At 35.8% G+C, this 21,841-nt stretch overlaps 1 protein-coding gene across 3 annotated transcripts in view; it reads left to right on the forward strand.

Annotated features, from left to right (window-relative positions):
• Positions 1-21,841, forward strand: part of ZPLD1 (zona pellucida like domain containing 1) — a 46,293-nt gene that overhangs the window by 15,451 nt on the left and 9,001 nt on the right. For all 3 annotated transcript variants that reach the window (XR_002520248.2, XM_021933999.2, XM_021934000.2), the window contains exons 2-8: positions 1,575-1,795; positions 4,849-5,030; positions 6,412-6,484; positions 10,941-11,038; positions 12,497-12,577; positions 17,296-17,467; positions 18,717-18,825. Coding sequence is in view for 2 of the 3 variants with exons in the window: in XM_021933999.2 (XP_021789691.2) it covers positions 1,575-1,795; positions 4,849-5,030; positions 6,412-6,484; positions 10,941-11,038; positions 12,497-12,577; positions 17,296-17,467; positions 18,717-18,825 (936 nt within the window). In the remaining variant the exon portion in view is untranslated. The remainder of the gene's footprint in view (positions 1-1,574; positions 1,796-4,848; positions 5,031-6,411; positions 6,485-10,940; positions 11,039-12,496; positions 12,578-17,295; positions 17,468-18,716; positions 18,826-21,841) is intronic.

The following is a 21,841-nucleotide window of genomic DNA, read 5'->3' on the forward strand; positions in this document are numbered from 1 at the left end:
CTGCTTAGGTGAACATACCATCATTCACCAAAAATATGTGTTATTTTGTTTGATTTTCCTCTTTTGAACAATCAAGGTCATTTCCCCATTGAAAAGCAGAATCAGTTTTTGTTTGTTTCTACATGTTGAAAGCTTGATACTTGTTTCAGGTTCTTTATCTAATTGGTATACCAGGGTGATAAAAAATGGTAAAGTCACTCTCTTAGTTTTCTAGGGCTGTTGTAATGAAGTACCACAAACAATGTGATTTGAGACAACGGAAACTTGTGTCCTGGGTGATTTAAAAGACAGCAATTTATTGCCTCACAGTTCTGGATGCCAGAAGTTCAAAATCCAGGCAGGGCCATGCTCCCTCTGAAAGTCTGGGAAGAATCCTTTCTTGTCTCTTCCTAGCTTCCAGTGGTTTGCCAGCAACCTTGGGTGTGCCTGGGCTTGTAGATGCATCATTCCAATCCTGTGCCTTCACATGGTCTCTCCCTGTGTGTCTGTCTCTTCACTGGATGTTTATTTTATAAGGACACCAGTCATACTGAATTACGAGTTCAGTAATTACCCGAGTATTACCTCACCTTACCTAATTTAATCTGCAACAACCTTTTCCCAAATAAAGCCTAAGGTACTGAGGGTTAGGGCTGCAGCATATCTTTTTTTGGGGGGACATAATTCAACCCATAGCAGTTACCAGAACTGAAGAATGTAAAATAATCTGCCTCTAGGGAATTACCTAGCAGCCACTCTCCCCATTTCCTTTATACATTTTCTATATTACAAGTAGAAAAATAACTAACTAGAGATATGAAGACCGTGTGTGTGTGCTCACTTCTGTAGACAGGGGCTAGATCCCATCACAGATAACCCACGGAGTCACGGAGAACCATGCAAGTTGTGTTTTACATTTCCATGTTTAGGTCATTTTTTTTTTTTTAACTGAGGCATGCGTAGTCATTGGCAAAATTTTCTTATAGTGAGCTGTGCATTTTTGTTCATAATATCAACACTATTTTTCATTCCCTTTCTCTCTAGTGTGATTTAATTTAGGCAAAATAAAATTGAATTCTGATGGATGGCTTTTATTTATACAACCCGTAAGATGGGTTACCAAATACCAAAGTGCTTAACAATTGGGTTTCGGGTGGATTTCAGCAGTTTTCTCCTTATACTTGGGAAAATGCATCATTTGTAGTGATTTTCACTACTCTTGACAAGTGATCTGAATAGTCCAGTTGCTCTCGTTCTGAATTTCCTCAGTAACCTGATTTGTTTCCACTCAATTCTCTGGTCATTTGGCAATACTTGATCAACACTTAATGTACATCCACTGGACACCAAGCACAAGGAAACAGAGGTGAACTGTAATCTCTACACTCAAAGATCTTTCTCTCCTTAAATAACTAAATAAAAGGCTATTTTTCTTGTCTACTTAATAGCTGGCACATTGGATTATGGTGTATCAAATATAAAAATGAGTTACACAGACAAAGGAGATGAATAAATATATCAGTGGGATGTTAATGGTATTTATGATTCTTTCTGCTTTTCTGACTTATGTTTGTTTTTATATATTTTTATTTCAGCTGAAAGAGACATCAGTGTCTATTGTGGGGTGCAGGCCATTACGATGAAGATTAATTTTTGCACGGTACTTTTCTCGGGTTATTCGGAAACAGATCTGGCACTGAATGGAAGGCATGGGGACTCCCACTGCAGAGGGTTCATCAATAACAACACCTTTCCAGCAGTGGTCATTTTTATCATCAATCTCAGCACCTTGGAGGGCTGTGGAAACAACTTGGTGGTAAGATTAGTGTGATATTTTGTGCTAGGTCTGGGGTCATAAATAAAAAATCTCCCCATTTCATGAAAGAATAAGAAGCCCAATCTATCTCTTAAGAAAAAAATAATAATAATAAAATTGAACAAATCATTTTCCTTTGCCTGTTTGAGGCATGCACTCCCAAATACACAATTCTATCTTCCAGTAATGGTTATGTTTATAGCAGTGGGGCAGTCAAAGGGCCTGAGGTCAGCTGTGCCCCTCTAAGCAGCATTTTTTTGTGTGAGTGACACTGATGGATCTGTCTCTACAGTTTAGCATTAGCCATATTCCTCAGGCTTTAGAAGAAAGTGTCTGACCATTCAAACAATGTTTGTTCCAGTGAGTCTGGCAGTGAACCACTTGGCCTGTTGTTTCAGTGACCTCATTTGGAAAGAAAGATGAAAGACAGAATGGGAAGCTTGTAATCTTCTTTCATGCTTACCATTGAATGATCGATACGAGTGCCTTGTAAAAAGGGGCTGTCAGTATTTCTGGTATAATATTCTTAAGTGTGTGGGACTGTCCTTTGAATTTCAAAATGTTTATCATATCCAGTCTTACCATGAAATCCCAGTAGCACATTCTCTATAGTCATTGTGAAAATTGAAACATCTCTTCAAACATTTCCACCCTGAATTAGAAATACTAGTTTGTAGCATTCATTTATTTATTAATGCATTGAACACCAAAAATAGAGTTGAATAAGGAATTGACTCTCCAGTGAATTAAAATTAATAGAAGTGAACATATTGTGATTTGACGAGAGTATTAGTTAGATAGTTACACTGAAATTCACTTAGTACTATTTTTTATTTTGCTTATTTAAATATAATCTTATTGGTGAATTTGCAAATATAAAAAAGGAAGCACAATAAACATGATCACTCAGCCCAGGGAAGGAGATATTGACTTTTACTCTTCGCAGGTTATTATTTTGTATTAAGGAGAAAGGATTGATTATTCCAAGGCCAGGGTTTCTAAGACTTGGTGGGAGATGGAAGACAGAGAAAATAGATTTCTTTGAATCTTCTTCTTTATCTTTTCCCAGAGGGCAGTTAGAATATTGTGCCCATGACCATTTCCAAGCCTGCAGCCTGAGTATTGTTGACTCTTTTTATTAAAAACGTTTATTCAACTCTCCGAGTTGTGTGCAGAGAGGTTATGAAGTGGGCCTAAGGGGGAGTGATGCAGGTCGATTATTACAAGTTCCTGTTCTGTGTGGAAGGAAAGAGCCTATGTGGAGATGAGCAGCATTTCCCCGTCTCCCACCATGCCCTGAAGCCTTTCCTTCCCTTTCTTGTCTGAATGTGTCACCTTGCCCTGCTGCCTAGAAAACGATTCAGGAGAAACGCCAGGAAAAGTGTGCAATGTGTGTGCTGTTTACCTTTTTAAAAATCTGAATAAGTCTGCTATAAAAATTGCTAGGCTGGGCACGGTGGCTAACACCTGTAATCCCAGCACTTTGGGGGGCCTAGGTGGGCAGATCGCGTGAGGTCAGGAGTTTGGGACTAGCCTGGCCAACATGGTGAAACCCCACCTCTGCTAAAAATACAAAAATTAGCTGGGCCTGGTGACGTGTGCCTCTAATCCCAGCTACTTGGGAGGCTGAGGCAGGAGAATCACTTGAACTCAAGAGGTGGAGGTTGCAGTGAGCCGAGATTGCATGACTGCACTCCAGCCTGGGTGACAGAGTGAGATTTTGTCTCAGAAAAAAAAAAAATTGCTATATATATATATGTATGTATGTTTTTTATTTTCATAGACAGAATTGGTGTGTTTAGTTATCAAATCAAGCAAGTAGTGGGATGAGGGGAAGATTTGCTTATCTTTCATTTTTGCCTTAAGTGCTATCAGCTTTGGCAACTGCTCTAAGATCGTTCCTGCACGGGAAAAAAATTAAGTAGGCTACTAAGTCTCTGGATTGGAATAATGATGTTTTCATTCATAAAGATTCTTGTCCCATTTATAAATTAACTAGATAATTGCCACAGCTTTACCCATGTGCTGTTAGGTTCATGCGTAAAGTTTACTCTATTGTTGAAAATTATCACAGATCTTAGTAATAAAGTAGTATCTGCTAAAATATTTAATGAGTGCCCTCTTGTATTTGACAAGGTCGAAGAACTCTCTGGTATTATGAAGGTCAAAAAATTATTGATTATTTCTAAAATGGTGGATCTTGAATTTTAGTAAGACTGGAGAATTCAACGAAGGCCAAGCAGACCCAAGAAAATACACATGGACAACATTTTTACATAACTTCTGAAAGTTCATGAACCCCCAAAACCCACCTATAAACTATTGTCCTAGAAGTAGATAAGTATCTTTATGAACTAGACAGGAAGACCCTGAGAAGATCAGTCCTCAGAAAATTTACGACCTTCATTCATTTATTTGAAAATCCTTTGTGGGGCCCAAGATGCTGGTCGCTGTGCTATGCTGACTTTGCAAAGGTGGACAAGATGGTCCCTGCCCACAAAGAGTGTCGGTGATGGCTGAGGGAACTGCCCAGTGAGCAGGCTGCTCTTGCTCTGCCTACAAATATGATGGAGATCAACACTGCACATGGGGAGTCAGGGGAATTTCCTAGGGAAGGTGAGATCCTGGGGAGGAGTAGGATACATCACGGGAAAGTAGGGAGAGTGACAGCATTATTTTCAAGAGTTGGAGCCTGGAGATATGAATCTAACAGGGAAAAAGATTCAGATTAACAGGGTTTTTTTTTTTTTTTTTTTTTTTTTCCAGCCATGCCAGAGAATTTTGGCTTCATCCATGAGTGTTTTCAGATTACTTGTTGTAACCGTCTGAACCTATAATCTTTCTTTTTATAAAGTATGAGTAAAGTGTTTTGGTAAATGCAAAGTTTCATTTACTTACAGGCCACTTATAAATCGCATTTCTCACTTATAAACTTGCAATTTCAAAACCTTCTCATTTTATAGTTGATCTTGCTTAATGTTTTATTTTGCATACGAAGTGCCTAGACGTATATATAGCCATTTAATCATTAAACGATTCTAACATTCTAACAGGTATCCACAATTCCTGGAATCAGTGCTTATGGAAATGCAACTTCAGTGCAAATAGGAAATATTTCAGGATATATTGATACTCCAGACCCACCAACAATCATCAGCTATCTACCTGGGCTTCTTTACAAATTTAGTTGTAGCTATCCATTGGAATACCTGGTTAATAATACCCAGCTTGCTTCGTAAGTTTGCATTTTATTCCTGCTTTCTCATATGGCATTTTTGCTTCAGTTGTTTCTTATCTTTCAGGGACTTAGAAAGATAGTAGGATTTATTGAAAATAGTTAAGTTCAGACAATGTAATGGGAAGCATATTATGTCTAATATATTTATCTCTATCTGTTTATCTATCATTATCTAGGTGTTTATCTATCTACCTATCTCTAATTGTTATGATCCATAACAGACCCAAACCATTTTTCCCCCAAATTAAGCTGAATCAAACTAGCCAGTTGTCTGCCTTGGGTTCTCTTCAATCCCTTTGCCCAAGAGCCTTGGGTGTTTCATGGCCCTGAAGGCCCTGTGGTGTCTGCAGCGTGTATAACATTTGGTAACTACATTGCTGAATTTTGGTTGGCTTCCGTCTCGGCCATATGCTTTCACTGCTGGGCTCTTCTACCCAGATTCTGGGATATCCATCCCTCTGTTGAGCTGTCACTTGCATGGGTGCTCATGATTCTCCCAGAAACATGGCATGGCATATAGTCAAGGAGCTCCTAATATGGACTGAGGGTGTAGCCTTTTGTTTATATTTGTGTATTGATTATTTCCAAAGCACATACTCCCGGAGAGGACTATGTCCATATTCCGATGTAATCACCTGGATTTGTTGAATATTTTTGACAAAATGGGATGATTAAGCAAACGCTTTCTCCAATTTTAGGATTTGCTATTATGAAGTCTTAGTTATTGCTTAATCTTAGTTATGAGGAAATGTGGAGGCCACATTCTACTTCCATGAAAAAATATTCATAGCTGGTTTTAATAGCACAGTGATGATAAGTACCTTGGACAGAAGCAAGACTTCAATGTGGAAAATGAGAAAGGAAAGGCTTTGAGTCAAAAGAATATGGCTGTACAGGAAAGCGTCTCTCACTCTGCCCCCTACTCCCCACACTGAACACATTCCTGAGCTTCAAATCCATGGAAATTCATTGATTATTCAGTTTATCACTTACCTATTTACCATCCAATGTTCTAGCAATGAACAAAGTAAAACAAATTCCCTGATCTCATGAAACTTCTATTGCAATGGAATTGATGAAAGTGTATTTGCATCAAATTCAAGCCCTTATCTGCCAAATCTCTTAAAAGTAATGCAAAACAAACAAAAAAGATTGCTTTAAAAATAAAATGATCATGAAGAATAGCTTGTCTTTACTTGTTCCCTCTTGCTTTTTTATTATTTTCTTTGTTCAGAGATTTAAACAGTATAGCAAATTCAAGCATAATTAACAGTATGTCAGAATTATTCGGGAGTTTTAGTGCTTTAAATCTAACATCCAGGTATCACTTTTACTTTAAAATCTCATGAGTGCTTTCCTTTTTCTAAATGTGTTTTAGGTCCTCAGCTGCTATTTCTGTGAGAGAGAACAATGGCACATTTGTCAGCACTTTGAACCTGCTCCTTTATAACGTAAGTTGATGGGTGAAGGATGTTATTTTCTCTTTCACTGTTGTGAGGAGTCATTTATGTGAATGGCTTTTACATAAAAATCTACTGAAAGCCACATTAACCCTGTTATGCCTTGGTAACATTTATCTATTTTTGCTACCATTTCCATATATCTTAGTGATAAAGGTATAGTAACATCTCCATTAAATTTTCTAAAAGTTGATAAATGATTTAAATTTTATATCATAAGTGTGATTTTAAATAATTACTTCAAATGTCTATCTACATTTACAGGTATTTATTTGTTTATTTAGGTAGGGGTGTGTGAGTAGCTACAGTTAGCTTCAAGATTTAGGAAATTATTTTTTATGTGTGATGCAAAGATTTTAACAGTACAAACGGTGTTTGCCTTGGTGGCATCCTTGGTGATGAATGTGTTAATATTTTCGATATGGGTTTTGGCTGATGACAATTCTGTCACATCTGAAATAATTTGGATTGACTACACAGCACTATCTAAATTTTTGTCATGTAAATATCGACAGTGGCAGCAAAACGTGAAAAATACATTGATTTCTATTTATAACTCTAACATTAATCCCCTAAATGATATTTTCTTGTTGATTAAAAATTTTTATTCATACATTTTAAATTCCTGATTTAAATATCAATTTTTCAATCTATCAACCAACATTTTTGTAAATTATGAATCGGATTTTTACATTATTATTCATGTCATCATGGCACTGAGTTATAATTCATGCAACTGATTTAAAAGTCAGTGCTTTATACTTTGAATATAATGAGCTATAAATATTGTAGTAGGACATTTTCCAAAGGCATTTAAAAAAATCATGTTTATAAGTTTGTAGTCTGACACCACAGAGTTCTAAACAACAAATTAAAATGTGTTAAAATCAAGATTGCCTTTCTGTCGTTTCTGAACTTCCTTCTGCAAAGAGAAGCTGTCGGCTGGGCACGGTGGCTCACGCCTGTAATCCCAGCACTATGGGGAGCTAAGGCAGGCGAATCACAAGGTCAGGGGATCAAGACCATCCTGGCTAACACGGTCAAACACCATCTCTATTAAAAATACAAAAAAATTACCCGGGCATGGTGGCGGGGGCCTGTAGTTCCGACTACTTGGGAGGCTGAGGCAGGAGAATGGCACGAACCAGGGAGGCAGAGCTTACAGTGAGCCAAGATTGCGTCACCGCACTCCAGCCTGGGCGACAGAGCAAGACTCAGTCTCAAAAAAAAAAAAGAGAGAAAGAGAGAAGCTGCCAAGATACTTGATTCTACAATACTCAGCAAACGTGTGCCAATATTCATTTTTGATATGGCTAGATATTTACTATTGTTAACAATATTTATATAACTTTAAACTGGAAAATTTCTGTCTGTTAATTTATATGCATAGTCTCTCTGAGGTAGAGTTGAGATTACTAGTTGGATTTTTTTTTTTTTTTACTAGTTGGATTTAATATTATTTGTTATAATCGAGTGAGACAAAGATGAGAATTCCTGATCCTAAGAAAGTGAAAAATATATCCATATGACATTTAATGATACTATCACTTTCTGTGAAATTAAACTATTCTCTCACTGAAATAGCAGAAAATCAAAATTTAGAAGTGTGGATTTCAGGAAAGCTTTGTTATTAAGGTCTTTCTTTTATCACTAGAGATGGTACTGTAGTTCTGTTGCTAACAAGGTATAATCCTTCAAAGAATCTCTGAAGTTATAATGCTTAAAAAGCCTATAATTAGATGATAACCTTAATATTTTAATTATATGGTAACCAATTTTTTTATATTAGACTACAAGTGAAATAGACGGTGCCAAAATACTTCTCATTTTAAATCAGTTATAGAGCAGTCTTAGTTTGACAGAAAAGTTGATTAGAAAGTACAGAGTTCCCAAACATACCCCTCCCCTTGCACACATTTTTTTCCTATTATTTACATCTTGTGTTAGTGTGATACATTCGTTAAAATTAATAAACCGATATGGATACATTATTAACCAAAGTTCATAATTGACATTTATTTTGTGTTGAGATTACTCTTCCTCTTGTACATTCTATGGGTTTTGATAAATATAAAGTGGCATTTGCTCATCATTGATGTATAATACAGAAGAATACAGAAGAGTTTCAATGCCTCAACCTAAAAATTTTTTTAACACAGTGTCATCATAGTATTTTGGCATGTTACAGGATATCTAAAAATTAGTAAATTACACTAGAAAAAATTTTGATACACTTTCATTAGTTGATCCAAAATCATCCTTATTATTTGTTTGAAATATTAACATGTAGCTAGCCAGATGTAATTTTATTGTAGCATTCCAAATAAAATATTATAATCTTCAAAGCCATTAATTCCTGTTTCACAAGGAAAGTTTTTTATTTCTAACCCTTGAGGATGATGAAATTTTATATTACATCCCTACTACTTTCATTTTCTGATTTGTTGTTTGGAGAGGAAAAGTTGTACTCAGTTCGATGTAGCACAATAGTTTAGTTTTATGTGTTCTGGGATTCAGTAAGTATACTGAGGGGAAATTATATTTTAAAAAACCGATGACATCAACTACGTGATTTTCATGTATGAAGATTACTAATTGAACTGTGGCATTATTTTGTGCAATATAAATATGTCAGTTTTGTTCATTGTGGAAATGGAAAGTAAGGATGCTTTTGTGTATTGGAATTCTACTTAAATGTTAGATTCTTCTGAGAGGGTGGAGAGTCAGCAAATATTACATAAGGTTATTATAATTATGAACATTTTTTAAATGCTGGAGAAAAATTAAAATGGATATAATTGATTTTAGGGACAATATATTACTAATGAGTAAAAGTCATCATACAAATTAAAGTCGGAAAATTACCTGTTAGAAGCAATTTCAGTAAGAAAAAATTGATGATTCATAATTAAACCACAGCTGGATCATATGTCATTTGCCATATGACTCAGCAATATAATGTTGTAAAGAAAGTAAGCATTCTTCTGGATAATATTGATTCAAATATAAGATGAAAGGGCTGTATAGTTAATGAAGTGTAGGTTACTTGGAGAAGTTGGAAAAGGGAGCCTGAAAGATAATTACATAAAAATACTACCTACCAGACATGGTTAGAGGAGCTATGATCATTTATCACCAAAATATAGAAAACAAAAGACTGAAGAGTATCAGTTTTTAAGTATATCTCTTATTTATTTGACTTTATTTGGAAATAAAACATTCCGTATTAACATTTTTTTTCTCAAAAGTGAAGCATCCAAACTATTACTGTCTTAAATTATAAAATTTAAAATATGTTGCTTTCTTCCAAGCCTTCTAAAGAGAGTATGGTTGGGATGTTGTCTTTCCCAACGATTTTAAGATTTTATAATGACCCTTAAAAACTTTTCTTTGCTGCCAAACAGCAATGTCTTCAGAATTACTAAGTTTAGGGAAATAATTGGCCTCTACGTTAAATTACATGACTGTGTAAATTTGGAGGGTTTTTTTGGTTTGTTTTTTGCACTCTATATTTTCTGGTTTTCTTCATTATCAAATTATACCTGCCACTTCTTAATTTCTAATCTGATGCTTTAATCTACTGTGGGTTTGAGAATGATACAAATAAGCTCTCTAGAATTGGTCTAAAATAAGGGTAGAAAAGTGAAAATGAAGTCCTGAGATACCCTTGTATGAGTGACCTCTAAGGAATTTGTGCAGGAACCATACGGCATGTATTCTAGCAGCCTGGAGTCTGTGTTTGTCTCAAAAACTGAATCTTGCCCTATACAAAATGTAATGTGTAAATGTGTCATTTTGGTTTTCCGTGTATTATTATTTAAAGTTTGCATCTTGAAGATATTGATATATTCTAGAAATGTGGTTCTCCTGTACTTTCTCCTATTGTGCCTAGAAGAAAATTTCTGTTCTTGTGTGACTTTAAAATGGTCTTACTTTGATTTTCAATTACATTTTAACAATTTCAAGTTGCCAGGTAAGTGATTTTGAGTAAATAAAATATTATCAGAAGTATGAGACCTACAGTGTCTATAGTAAAGGGCTTAAATTGAAGCAGACGTAATTTAAATAAACTGAATATTAGTCTCTAATATAATCAAATAAATGGCATATTAATTTAAGTAAACTAAATATTGACCATTGAATATTAACCAAACTGAATATTAACTAATGACCACTGAATATAACTGAGATACATTGAACGTCAGCCACCATATATGGTAAACTATGGAAACAAAAAGATTTATGCATGGAATCAATTTGTTACATGGATATGGCTTAATAACAGTTCTGCCAAGAAACCAGAGGGTCACGTAAGTCCTTTTTCGATTGATTCTGTAGATTTATGTTGATTTACTTTCTTTTTTTTCTCTCTAACATTGTTGTTTTAAGTAGTAAGTGTGCTGTTGTTGGGGAGGTAATAATAGATTTTTTATTGTTTTGTCATTAGGATTCAACCTACAACCAGCAGTTAATTATCCCCAGTATAGGATTACCTTTGAAAACCAAAGTATTTGCAGCTGTCCAAGCCACTAATCTGGATGGCAGGTAATTTCAAAGTCTTATCTTTTTTAGGTCAAAACACTTTGACTGCCCAAACCCTCATGAGTCATAAAGTTGGCCCATTCATTTTTAAACTCAGTTTGAAAATATTATCATTGCCACACCATTTAGGCATGCTACTAAAAAGAAATAACAAATTACAAAGTTTAAGAGGTTACACTCATGTTGTGTCATTAATCGGAAAATAACAAGTCTTCCCACAAAGAAGGCGAGTGGTTCTTGGAAGGGGGTATGGGAAGATCTGGGATGCCGAAATGTTGTATTTCTTCATCAGAAAGATGATTAACCAGATGTAGTCATTCTGTGAACACTTGATTTGCTTGCTTTTCCATATGTATGTTACTCTTCAATATGAATTTATTAAAAAATGAAAGGACTCTGCATAAGAGTGTGTCAAAATTACACAAAATGATCTCCAGAAACATCTCTATAAAAAAATGATTAAATTTTGGATGATACTTAAGAAAATTCAGAGCAATCAAACTGAAATGGAACTCAAAAGCTGAAGCTCTAACCCTGCCTTATTAAAAAAAGTAATGTGAAAATGGCCTCTTTTGGACTGTTCATGTATTATTATTTAAACTTTGCATCCTAAAGAGATTGGTATACTCCAGAAATTTCGTTCTTCTTTACCCTCCCTCTTCCTGTCCTGAAAAATATTTCTATTCTTCTATAAGTCTTTAAAATCGTCCTTTAATAATGCAGGAGTTTTTTCCATTTCATTGGCATTCACTACCCATGGATTAGTTTTTTTTAAATAACATCAGAGTTGGAGTGGACTAATGTATAAGTGTGAGCAAAATCTAACATTATGGAGGAAGGATGTGGATGTGTATGCGCCTCATGGCTTTCTTCTCCCTAACACAGTGTCTATTGGGGACTCCACAATCGCCAAATCACTGATTCTGATATACAATTTATGCTCTAAACTCCTTTGCTGTATTTGCTATTATAATATTCTCTGATTCTGTTAGAGACAGTCATATCTAGAAACAAAAGGCTATTGTTTACAGTGAACATATAAGCATCTATGTAGCTCATTTTAAAGTTTACTTCTCAGACTTTGACCATTCAGTTGTCTTGTACACAATTATTTATGACATTAGCCTTGACTCCCTTAATGTGAAATTGACAATTTGGTGCAGATTTTTAAACACTTTGAGTTTAGGAGAAAGTTATTACTTTTTAAAAACTTGTATGGGTACATAGTAGGTGTATATATTTATGGGGTACTTGAGATGTTTTGATGCAGGCATGCATGTGAAATAAGCAGGAAGGAATAAGAGAAAGTTTTAATAAACAATAAACCTCTGCAAATAACAGGTAATAAACAATTATATTTCATGAGATAATAATTTTGTCAATATTTACTTCCCTTGTATTAGTAACTAATACCCAAAAAGAAATTATGACTCTAGATTATGTTTGCTTACATTCTTCCAGATGGAATGTTTTAATGGATTATTGCTATACAACTCCATCAGGAAACCCAAATGATGACATTCGATATGATCTCTTCCTTAGGTAAGACTTAGCTGTCTAAGTATTGTGTTGATACCAATGACCCAGTTGTAGATAACTGAAATGGAAAATCTAAGTCAGATAAATTATAAATCACTAATGTAGCTTTTGAATTTCAAGTTTTACATTTTGAACTTTGAGTCCTTATAAAGCTGAAAGTTTAAAAGTTGAGAGAAGTTTTCAACACAAAATGCTGATAAAGCTATTGTTGAATCAGAGTTGTAAGTAAGTTAGGTCCACCAAAGATATTTTATTCATGTTTAGGAGATTTGGGAATATTTCACTGTCTTAGGAAAAGCATAGTTAGGACATGATTTGCAGGAAAAGAAATGCAATAGAGGTTACTATTTATCTGCAGCTAGACTGTTTCATATGTCAAAAGGAGAGTAAAATTAAAGTAATGGTCTGGATAATTTAGACCCCAAAATACTTTTGTTCATTTATCAGTATTTAGTATAAAACTATAATATAACCTACCACTCCTTTTTTTATTAGAGCCAATAACTTCATCCTCCTTCCCCAATAGACAGTGATAGAGTGAATGTAATATACATTTGGGGAAAGAGGACATTGATCATAAAACCATTCAATCATCCCAGTTCCTTTTCAGCATTTTTATCTGACAGCCGAACAGACTTGAGAGTAAAGCAATGTCTTCTAATCATGCTTATAAAGTGCAGTTGGCTCAGCTCACTGCAGCTTATTGACACATGATGGAAGTAATGTAATGGGAAACCAAAAGAATACACTTTATTGGCTAATCAAGGGTAAGATGACGTTCAGAGGGTATGGTCAAACTGTTACTCTAACATAGCTTATTTCTGGAAATGTTAATTTGGGCAACATTTTTGGGAAAAAATGTCAGTATGTATCAAAAGCCTTAAAAGTTTCATATTCTTTGATTCTAGCTTTACAAATTGGGAAATACATTTTAAAATATGTATGATGCTCTGGTCTATCAGTAATATTTACAATAGTAAAACATGGGAACGAATTATATATTCAGCCATAAGGAAATAGCTAGGTGAATGATGGACAACCAGTAAGTTGAGAGTCCATACAGGTATTACAATCATATAGAGTTATGTCTTAGATAGAAAAAAAAAATGGTTGGCTTTCTCTTACCTTCTCCCTTTTTGTCTAATTGGTATTTCTATCTTTGAAAATAATTGATTCTTTAACATTTAAAGGTATTAAAATATCAAGGAAAAGGATCATAATATATAATTGTATATGTAATGAACTTCATTTATATAACAGAAAAGACTGTAAGGAGAAACAGGAAGAGGCTCCCAGTGGTTATTTGTGCTTGGTAGGGTTATGGATTTTTTTTTCACATTTCTCTTATTTTCCCAAACTTCTATAATCCTCATATATTAATAATCTGGAATATGATCATCAGACTTCTTGTGTGAATGTAGAAGCAGCTTAGTTCTGAATCTTTTCAGTTTTCGTATTGGAAACCATTCAGAGTGAAATGTATAAAGAAAAATAATTTCCCAAATGTCCTTTTGTGTGAATGTAGGAGGAAAAGAAAACCTAGAAATTCTAAAGGAAATGTTAGTGTTGATGAAAACAGTTAAGATCAAGAGAAAATGGTGTAGAAAGCAGTGTAGAAGAGGTGGTAAGGAAGGCAGGGAAGAAAAGTGGGTGCTGAGGGGTCCTAAGGGAGTCAGCTCCCAGAAGCAGCAGGAGAAATACACACCTTGAAGGAAAGGGCACTACTTTGAATGGAAACTGCTATCCCCTGGGCTGGGGAATCTGAAGAATGAAACAGTAGAGAATGCTCAGAGCCTCAGAAGTGGCAGATCTCAGAAAGTGCCAGCAAAAGCACACCTTCTGAAGGTGAAGGAATCACCTGGGAAGGCAGGGGCTCTGCCTTGGTGGCAAGGCTGCTGAATAAACCTCAGGAACCCAAAGCTGGTGGTAGAACCCGTGAATATCTTTTAAGCTCAGTCAGTGGCACAGTTCTGCTCTATTCAAAGACAATTGCTATTGAAAAACAGAGGAGGGAGCCCTTGAGTTGGGGAAACCCTTAAGGAAGGTATTTACCATTCCACATTGCCTTAGGGGTCCTAAAAGTTTTAGCTTTAGGGAAATCCAACTCTTTCAAACTTGAATGATAAACAGATGCAGGTATTTCTTGCAGTATTCCAATATTCTACAGGAAAAATATCGAAAATGGCAGAAAAGAAATTTTAAAGATGAATTAAACTCACCAGAAAACTGTTGCCACGGATTATATAATATGTACATTCCAACATTCATTTTTAAAAAGCAAAAAGCATCATGGTTATGAAGATAGAATTATGAGAACGTAGGTAAGTAAGGATAGGACAGTAAAAGTCATGGCTATGGAAATGTGAAAAGGAAACTGGGATAAGTGAAAATAAATGGAAATATAAAAAAATGTATGAGAGGAAGGGACACGTAATTAGAAGACATTCAAAAGGTGTGCAGATCACAGCAGAAACAGTGTGGGACATGGAAGATAAGTATAAGAAATACAAATAAAAATAAACAAATATAAAGGAAAATAAAAAGAGGAATAAGTAAGATAGAAATAAAAAGGTGAGAAAGGGAATTCAATATATGTATAATATGCATAATTAGAATTGTCCACCCAAAAGTCAAAATAATAGAACACCATGTTTAAAAATATAATCCAGGAACACTTTCCTAAATTAAAAAAAAAATCTGTCATTGACATAATGAATTGATGCCCTGGATGAAATTGAAGATTTCATTAAGTGGAAACCAGGGGAAATATAAAAAGACATAGAAATACAATAAAAAATTAGAGATTTTACCTCTTAGAAAACTTACTTCTGGTGGCCAACAAGTAAGTAAGGAAGTAAGGATATAGGAAATCTAAATGACATAAGCAATAAGCTATATACAGTGAGACAACAATTCATAACAGTATCAAAAACCAGGAAGTCCTCACCACTGGAAGTTGTAAAACCCATAAATAAGACTTGTATCAAAAATGAAAATATGAATCAATGTTCTGGAAGAAGTTAAGAAAAAGTAGGTTCCTTGAAAAAATATGTTAATAGAGAATCACAAGCTAATCAAATCAAGAAAAAAGGGATAAATGCCAAATACAAAAAGATAAGAGGGGAATCAACATGGAAATGAGCAGAGTACGGTTCTATCAGATATCACAGTCAATAAAATGTCTACAATTATTAAAGGAATGTCGTATTATGCAAGGCTAGCCACATAGACAAAAGTCACAGAACAGTAAACTGAGAAATAGATCCCCAAACATATAGGAATTTAGTGTACGATGGAGTGTGGAACCACAAATCAGTGGGATAAGTAGATTTTTAAAAACAGTGTTGGACATGGATAATAGTAAGATAAAAGATAGTATTGGACCTATACTTCACTCAATACACCATAATAAAACCTAAATAGATTATTAATTTTAATGTAAAAGCTACAACTTTAAAAGTGGTAGAATAAAACAAGAGAAATACCTCAAAACTTTGGAGTAAGGAAACTCTTTTCAGTCTAAATACTAGAAGCCACAAAATAACGTATTGAAAATTTAACTACATAAGAGTAAAACTGTGAACACACACGCGCGCGCACACACACACATACGCGCGCGTACACACACACGGAATGTCCAAAGCCAAATAACAAAGTGAAACAATTTGTAACTCATATAACAACCAGTAACCACTCTTCTTAACACATAAAAGAACTCATAAGAATCAGAAAGAAAATGGCCAACAACACAACAGAATTTGGTCAAAAGACATAAACCATTTTCAGATAAAGAAATGCAAATGACTATGAGATATGTGAAGATATACAAACTCATTAATTATAAGAAAAATATAAGTTAAAATTATAGGGTGATAGTTCATTTTTACTCTCAAATAGGGAATAATAAAAAGTTTTATCCATACATTTTGCTGATGTAGCTCTGGAGAAGTAAGCATTGTTTTCATCTATTGCTTGTGAAGTCCAAAATTGAACAATATTTATATAGGGCAATTTGACAATATCTATTAAATGATGTATTCTGATATATGGATGTATTCTGTAGATAATCCTGTACATGTTCAACATGATATATCATAAGGCTATTCATTATTACTTCATTTCAAAAAAGCAAAAGATTAAAAACAATGCATGTACATAAATAGGAAACTGATTAAATAAAGTCTGAAACATGTCCATGATGAAATACTATACAGCTGTGGAAGAAAATGAGGAAGCTCTCTAAATGTTGATACGAAAAGATCTCTAACACTGCTAAATCTTTAAAAGGCGAGGTACAACATAGCATAGACAATATGCTATCACATGTTTAAGGAGGGAGGACAGTAAGAATACATTGCTTCAGTTTCTATTTTCATAAACCCTGGGAATGATGTGAAAATAAATGAGAATGAAAAGAAGTGAGATCGCCTCTGGCAGGTTTCTATATATTTTAAATTGTTTGGATTTTTGAACTATATGAAAGTATAATTCTTCTAGCTATTATTGCAATCAGAAACTGATCTGTTTAAATTTTATGGTCCAGGTTTTATTGTCATATCTGTTGAATTAGCTTATACTATGATTAAATGTCTGTAACGTGGCATGGTTCTGTTAGCTCTTAATGTAATGGCGGATCCTTAATACGGTAGAAATTAATTTACAAGTCTCAGTAGGTTGATACTTTCCAGTGATGTCCTGTCTTCACGTTCCCTAAAATTTAGCTGTGACAAGGATCCTCAGACCACCGTCATTGAGAATGGCCGAAGCCAGCGGGGCCGGTTTTCATTTGAAGTGTTCCGATTTGTGAAACACAAGAATCAGAAAATGTCCACTGTCTTCTTGCACTGTGTTACCAAGCTCTGTAGAGCAGATGACTGTCCCTTCCTTATGCCGGTATGTTTTGAAGAACTTCATTCTAAGTTGTTGAATTGATCTAAGCTGAAAGTTTATCAAATGTCAGAAACTAATTTCTGCTTGGAAAGTGGATAGGTGTTAGGTCAAATAGTTTGAAGTAGGATTTATTCATTTATCTAGTAAAGGTCTGCTAAATATCCTACTTTGTGCCAAGCATTGTACTGGGGATACATAGATGAGGCATGCACAAATTCTGAATTTAATTAGATTATCTTTTAGGATCATGAGCTAGTCACAGAAGAAAGCAAGACAAAAATCTGTGGTGCAAAGGCAGACAAATATATGGTAGCAATAGGCGGTATTCACCATTGCAAGAGAGTTCAATCAGGAGAGGGTGAGAGGATTGGTGGAGATGAACTCCAGCTGTTACTTGGAAGTGGACTGAACCCCAAAGAACCAAAATCAAGACTGTAAGAGACACTGCTGGCCAAACGATGGTCAAAGACACAGACACATAAATTAGTGTGATCAGAGAGCTTCTAGTTCTTCAGGAGGGTTGTAGAGCAGAGTAGAGATGATTGGAAAACCCGGGGAGCGCACTGGGCTGGTGCTGGAAAGGTAGATTGTGGTCAGATGCTTGGAAAATCACTGAGATTAAAGGCTAAAAGCAGTGAAAGGTGTGCATCTGAATTGCATACAGTCACCATTAAAATAAATATCCATTTAGTAGTGAATTAAAAAATTCTATTCTGACTGGCTCTCTAGGGTCACATCATTATTAACCTGAGAAAAACGCAGGCCCCTTTTTAATTTGAAATACCATTAATATGTTTATATTTATGTTCAATTCATGCATAAATGGGAAGCTATTTCTTCATACTCATGGATCCCTTTGGACTAATAAGCAATGTCAGATAGGGGTAAATGCAGAGTCCACATTACCTTGAGTCCATGCTGACCAACATTTCCAGGAAGGATTTATTAAAGGCTTGAGAGAAATAAAAGTAGAAAAGTTTGATAAACACAGCACTTTTTCAAGAGAGCCACTGAGCTATGTAAATTAATGAGGCAGTGCACAATTACAGAGAGAGGAAATAAGAAATGTGGCCCAAGCCAGGGTAAGAAACACTGTAGCAGTTACATGCAAAGTAATTAAATAAATGCACAGAAGGAAATGAATAAAATTAAACATGTGGTATCTCTTCCAAAAGAATCTGCTTTCCAAATGGCCATAAAGAAACAATTCTGTGCCGGTGTGGAATTTCATTTGTTTTCATTAACACCTCAGATTTGCAGCCACAGAGAAAGGAGAGATGCTGGGAGGAGGACGACTTGGAGCTCCCAGAGCTCTTCTGGCAGTGCGGTGCTCTCTGCTGGTCCCATCATTACTCGGAGTGGTAAGTGTGCTCCTCCTTCTGTATGTAGTAATAGACGGTTCCAAAATGCCTGGTTACTTGGCTTCCAACAAGAACTCAAAGTGGTTCCTAAACAGCACTAATTAACTGTGAGACAAGATAAACTGCTAAGCAACTTTAATTTCACAGTAGTTTTCCTGTTTACTCAACTTTCACACAAAGGGCAATATTGTCTTTACTGCATTTCCTGTTTACACACACACACACACACACACACACACACACACACGAGTATGCCATGATGGACCTGTTTTTTTTTTTTTTTTTTTTTTTTTTTTGAGACGGAGTGTCGCTGTGTTGTCCAGGCTGGGGTACAGTGATGTGATCTTGGCTCACTGCAGCCTCCACCTCCTAGGTTCAAGAGATTCTCCTGCCTCAGCCTCCCGAGTAGCTGAGATTACAGGCGCCTGCCACCACACCTGGCTAATTTTTGTATTTTTAGTAGAGATGGGGTTTCACCATATTGCTCAGGCTGGTCTCGAACTCCTGACTTTGTGATCTGCCCATCTTGGCCTCCCAAAATGCTGGGTTTACAGGCGTGAGCCCGGCCCATGCTGGACGTGTGTAATCACCCCGTGAATACGCTTCACCCTCCTCTGCCCTGCTGTCACCCATGACTACTAATTTGAGTGGACTGCAGCCTCTAGCTCCCTTGCCCTCTAGTTTCTGGCTGGGCTTGACCAATCAGTGGTGCTGTAAGCAGATGGGAGGGCACAGAAATTGTGGAGTCCACAGGGCTCCTCCTAGACAATTCTCTCCCTGTAACTACTCTGAAAACCCTCTCCTTGTCCCTTAACTCTCCTCGTCCCTTAACTCTCCTCTCTGTCGTGAATTTTCTACGTCTTTATAAATAGCCTATTAAACACTCCGTACACTCCGTATATGGCCCAGTTTGAGTATGATTTATTTCCTTTCAGAATTGTGCATATTACGTACTCTCATCTACTGCATTCATTTGTGCTCATGAATTTATATGATCTAATGGACACAACTCTTTATAACTCTTTATAAACATATTCTCAGGTATACAAATATATGTGCATACATGTACCTACACACACACACACACACACACACACACACACACACACACACAGTAAATGGATGTAGATTTTGTAGGTTTAAGTCAGTGTGAACCCAGAGACTTCCGGAGTCCATTGGATAAAACAGAGATGTGGCATGAAAAACTCTGAAACTAAAGCCGGAAAAACAGGTTCTAGGTTTAGCTTTTGTTCTAACATGCCATGTGAGTAGAGGTTTTGTTTCATTTCTCTGGGCAAATGTTTCTTCATTTTTAAAGTAAAAGTTTTAAAAAAGTTTAAAAAATTTTAAAATGTTTTATTCATTTTAAAATAAAAGTTTTAAGATTTTTTTTTTTCTAACTCTATCGTTCTAAATTTTCTCCCAAAAAAGAGAATAATTCTGATTTGGATTATATGCTAATAATGTTTTCTCCATTTTATATTAGCCTTAATGCTGTTATCATGTTTCAGTTACATTTTCGGTACCTTTTCTCCATGCTGCCCATCCCACAGTCAAAAGAAAGTTTTGCCTGAAATAGGCAAATCAGTAAAAAGTGGTTTTGGCCCAAAACATTCAGACAATTGTGTAGTCCTAACATTGTTTAAAAACAAACCAATAGGCCCTTTCAATAATGCAGAGATATATTAAATATGAAATTTCAAACTTAGCCCATACTCCCTGAAGATTTTTGGTATGTGCTCTGACTGGTTTAAAAATGACTGGTTTGGTCAGGCACGATGGCTCATGCCTGAAATCCCAGCACTTTGGGAGGCCGAGGCGGGTGGATTACCTGAGGTCAGGAGTTCAAGACCAGCCTGGCAACATGGTGAATTGCCATCTCTACTAAAAATACAGAAATTAGCCGGGTGTGGTGGCACACGCCTGTAATCACAGCTACTTGGGAGGCTGAGGCAGGAGAACTGCTTGAGCCAGGGAGGCGGAGGTTGCAGTGAGCCAAGATCGTGCCACTGCACTTCAACCTGGCCAACAGAGTGAGACTGTGTCTCAAAAATAAAATAAAATAAAATAAAAGACTGGTTTGTGGCTTGTGAAAGTCCCATTTTTTATCTCTATCTAGCTTTCAGAAGTGGCTCATAGAATTACATTGAATGGAAACTCAGTTCTTGCTGCCAATAATTAGGATTGCTTTTGGGTAGGCACAATAAAAGAGATTTTTATTTCCATGGAGCATATCTAGAGTCAGTTTGCTATAAGAAAAGAAATTTAAAAGTGACATTTCTTCTGTTCATCTTGGGTAGATGGCTTTTCCTCCTTAATTACCGTCTTCCTTCTTGCCTACGCAGAACTAAGTATTACAGTTTTTAAATAATTTGTTAGCTGTATTCATCCATTCTAATGTTGCTAATAAAGAAACACCTGAGACTGCGTAATTTATAAAGAAAAAGAGATTTAATGGGGTCACAGTTCCACATGGGTGGGGAGGCCTCACAATCATGGCAGAAGGCAAAAGAAGAGCAAAGGCATGTCTTACATGGTGGCAGGCAAGAGGGCATGTGCAGAGGAATTGCCCTTTATAAAACTGTGAGATCTCGTGAGACTTATTCACTATCATGAGAACAGCATGGGAAAAATCGACCCCATGATTTAATTACCTCCCATGACATGTGGGTATTATGGGAGCTATAATTCAAAATGAGATTTGGGTGGGTACACAAACCATATCATTAGTGTAAAATAATTTTTAAAATTCAAAAAAGGTTCTAAGATCCCCCAAATCCCAGCAAAGATAAATAAGTAGAAGTCTCTAATTCTAACATAAGTAAACAGTTCTCTAGGTTTATAGGTTTCATCCATCCCATGTCCAGTTGCCACAAAGAGCTATCACAATGCCTCTGATGTCATGCCTGGATTTCTTTCCAATTTTCAACCAGTTTCCACCTCAAGAATGTCACTTATTGCCCAACATGCTAGAGTTGTCTCGGGATCACCTCCAGTTTCTCCACCGGCAGAGCCC

Source organism: Papio anubis, chromosome 2, assembly GCF_008728515.1.
Source record: "Papio anubis isolate 15944 chromosome 2, Panubis1.0, whole genome shotgun sequence".
NCBI lineage: Eukaryota > Metazoa > Chordata > Mammalia > Primates > Cercopithecidae > Papio > Papio anubis.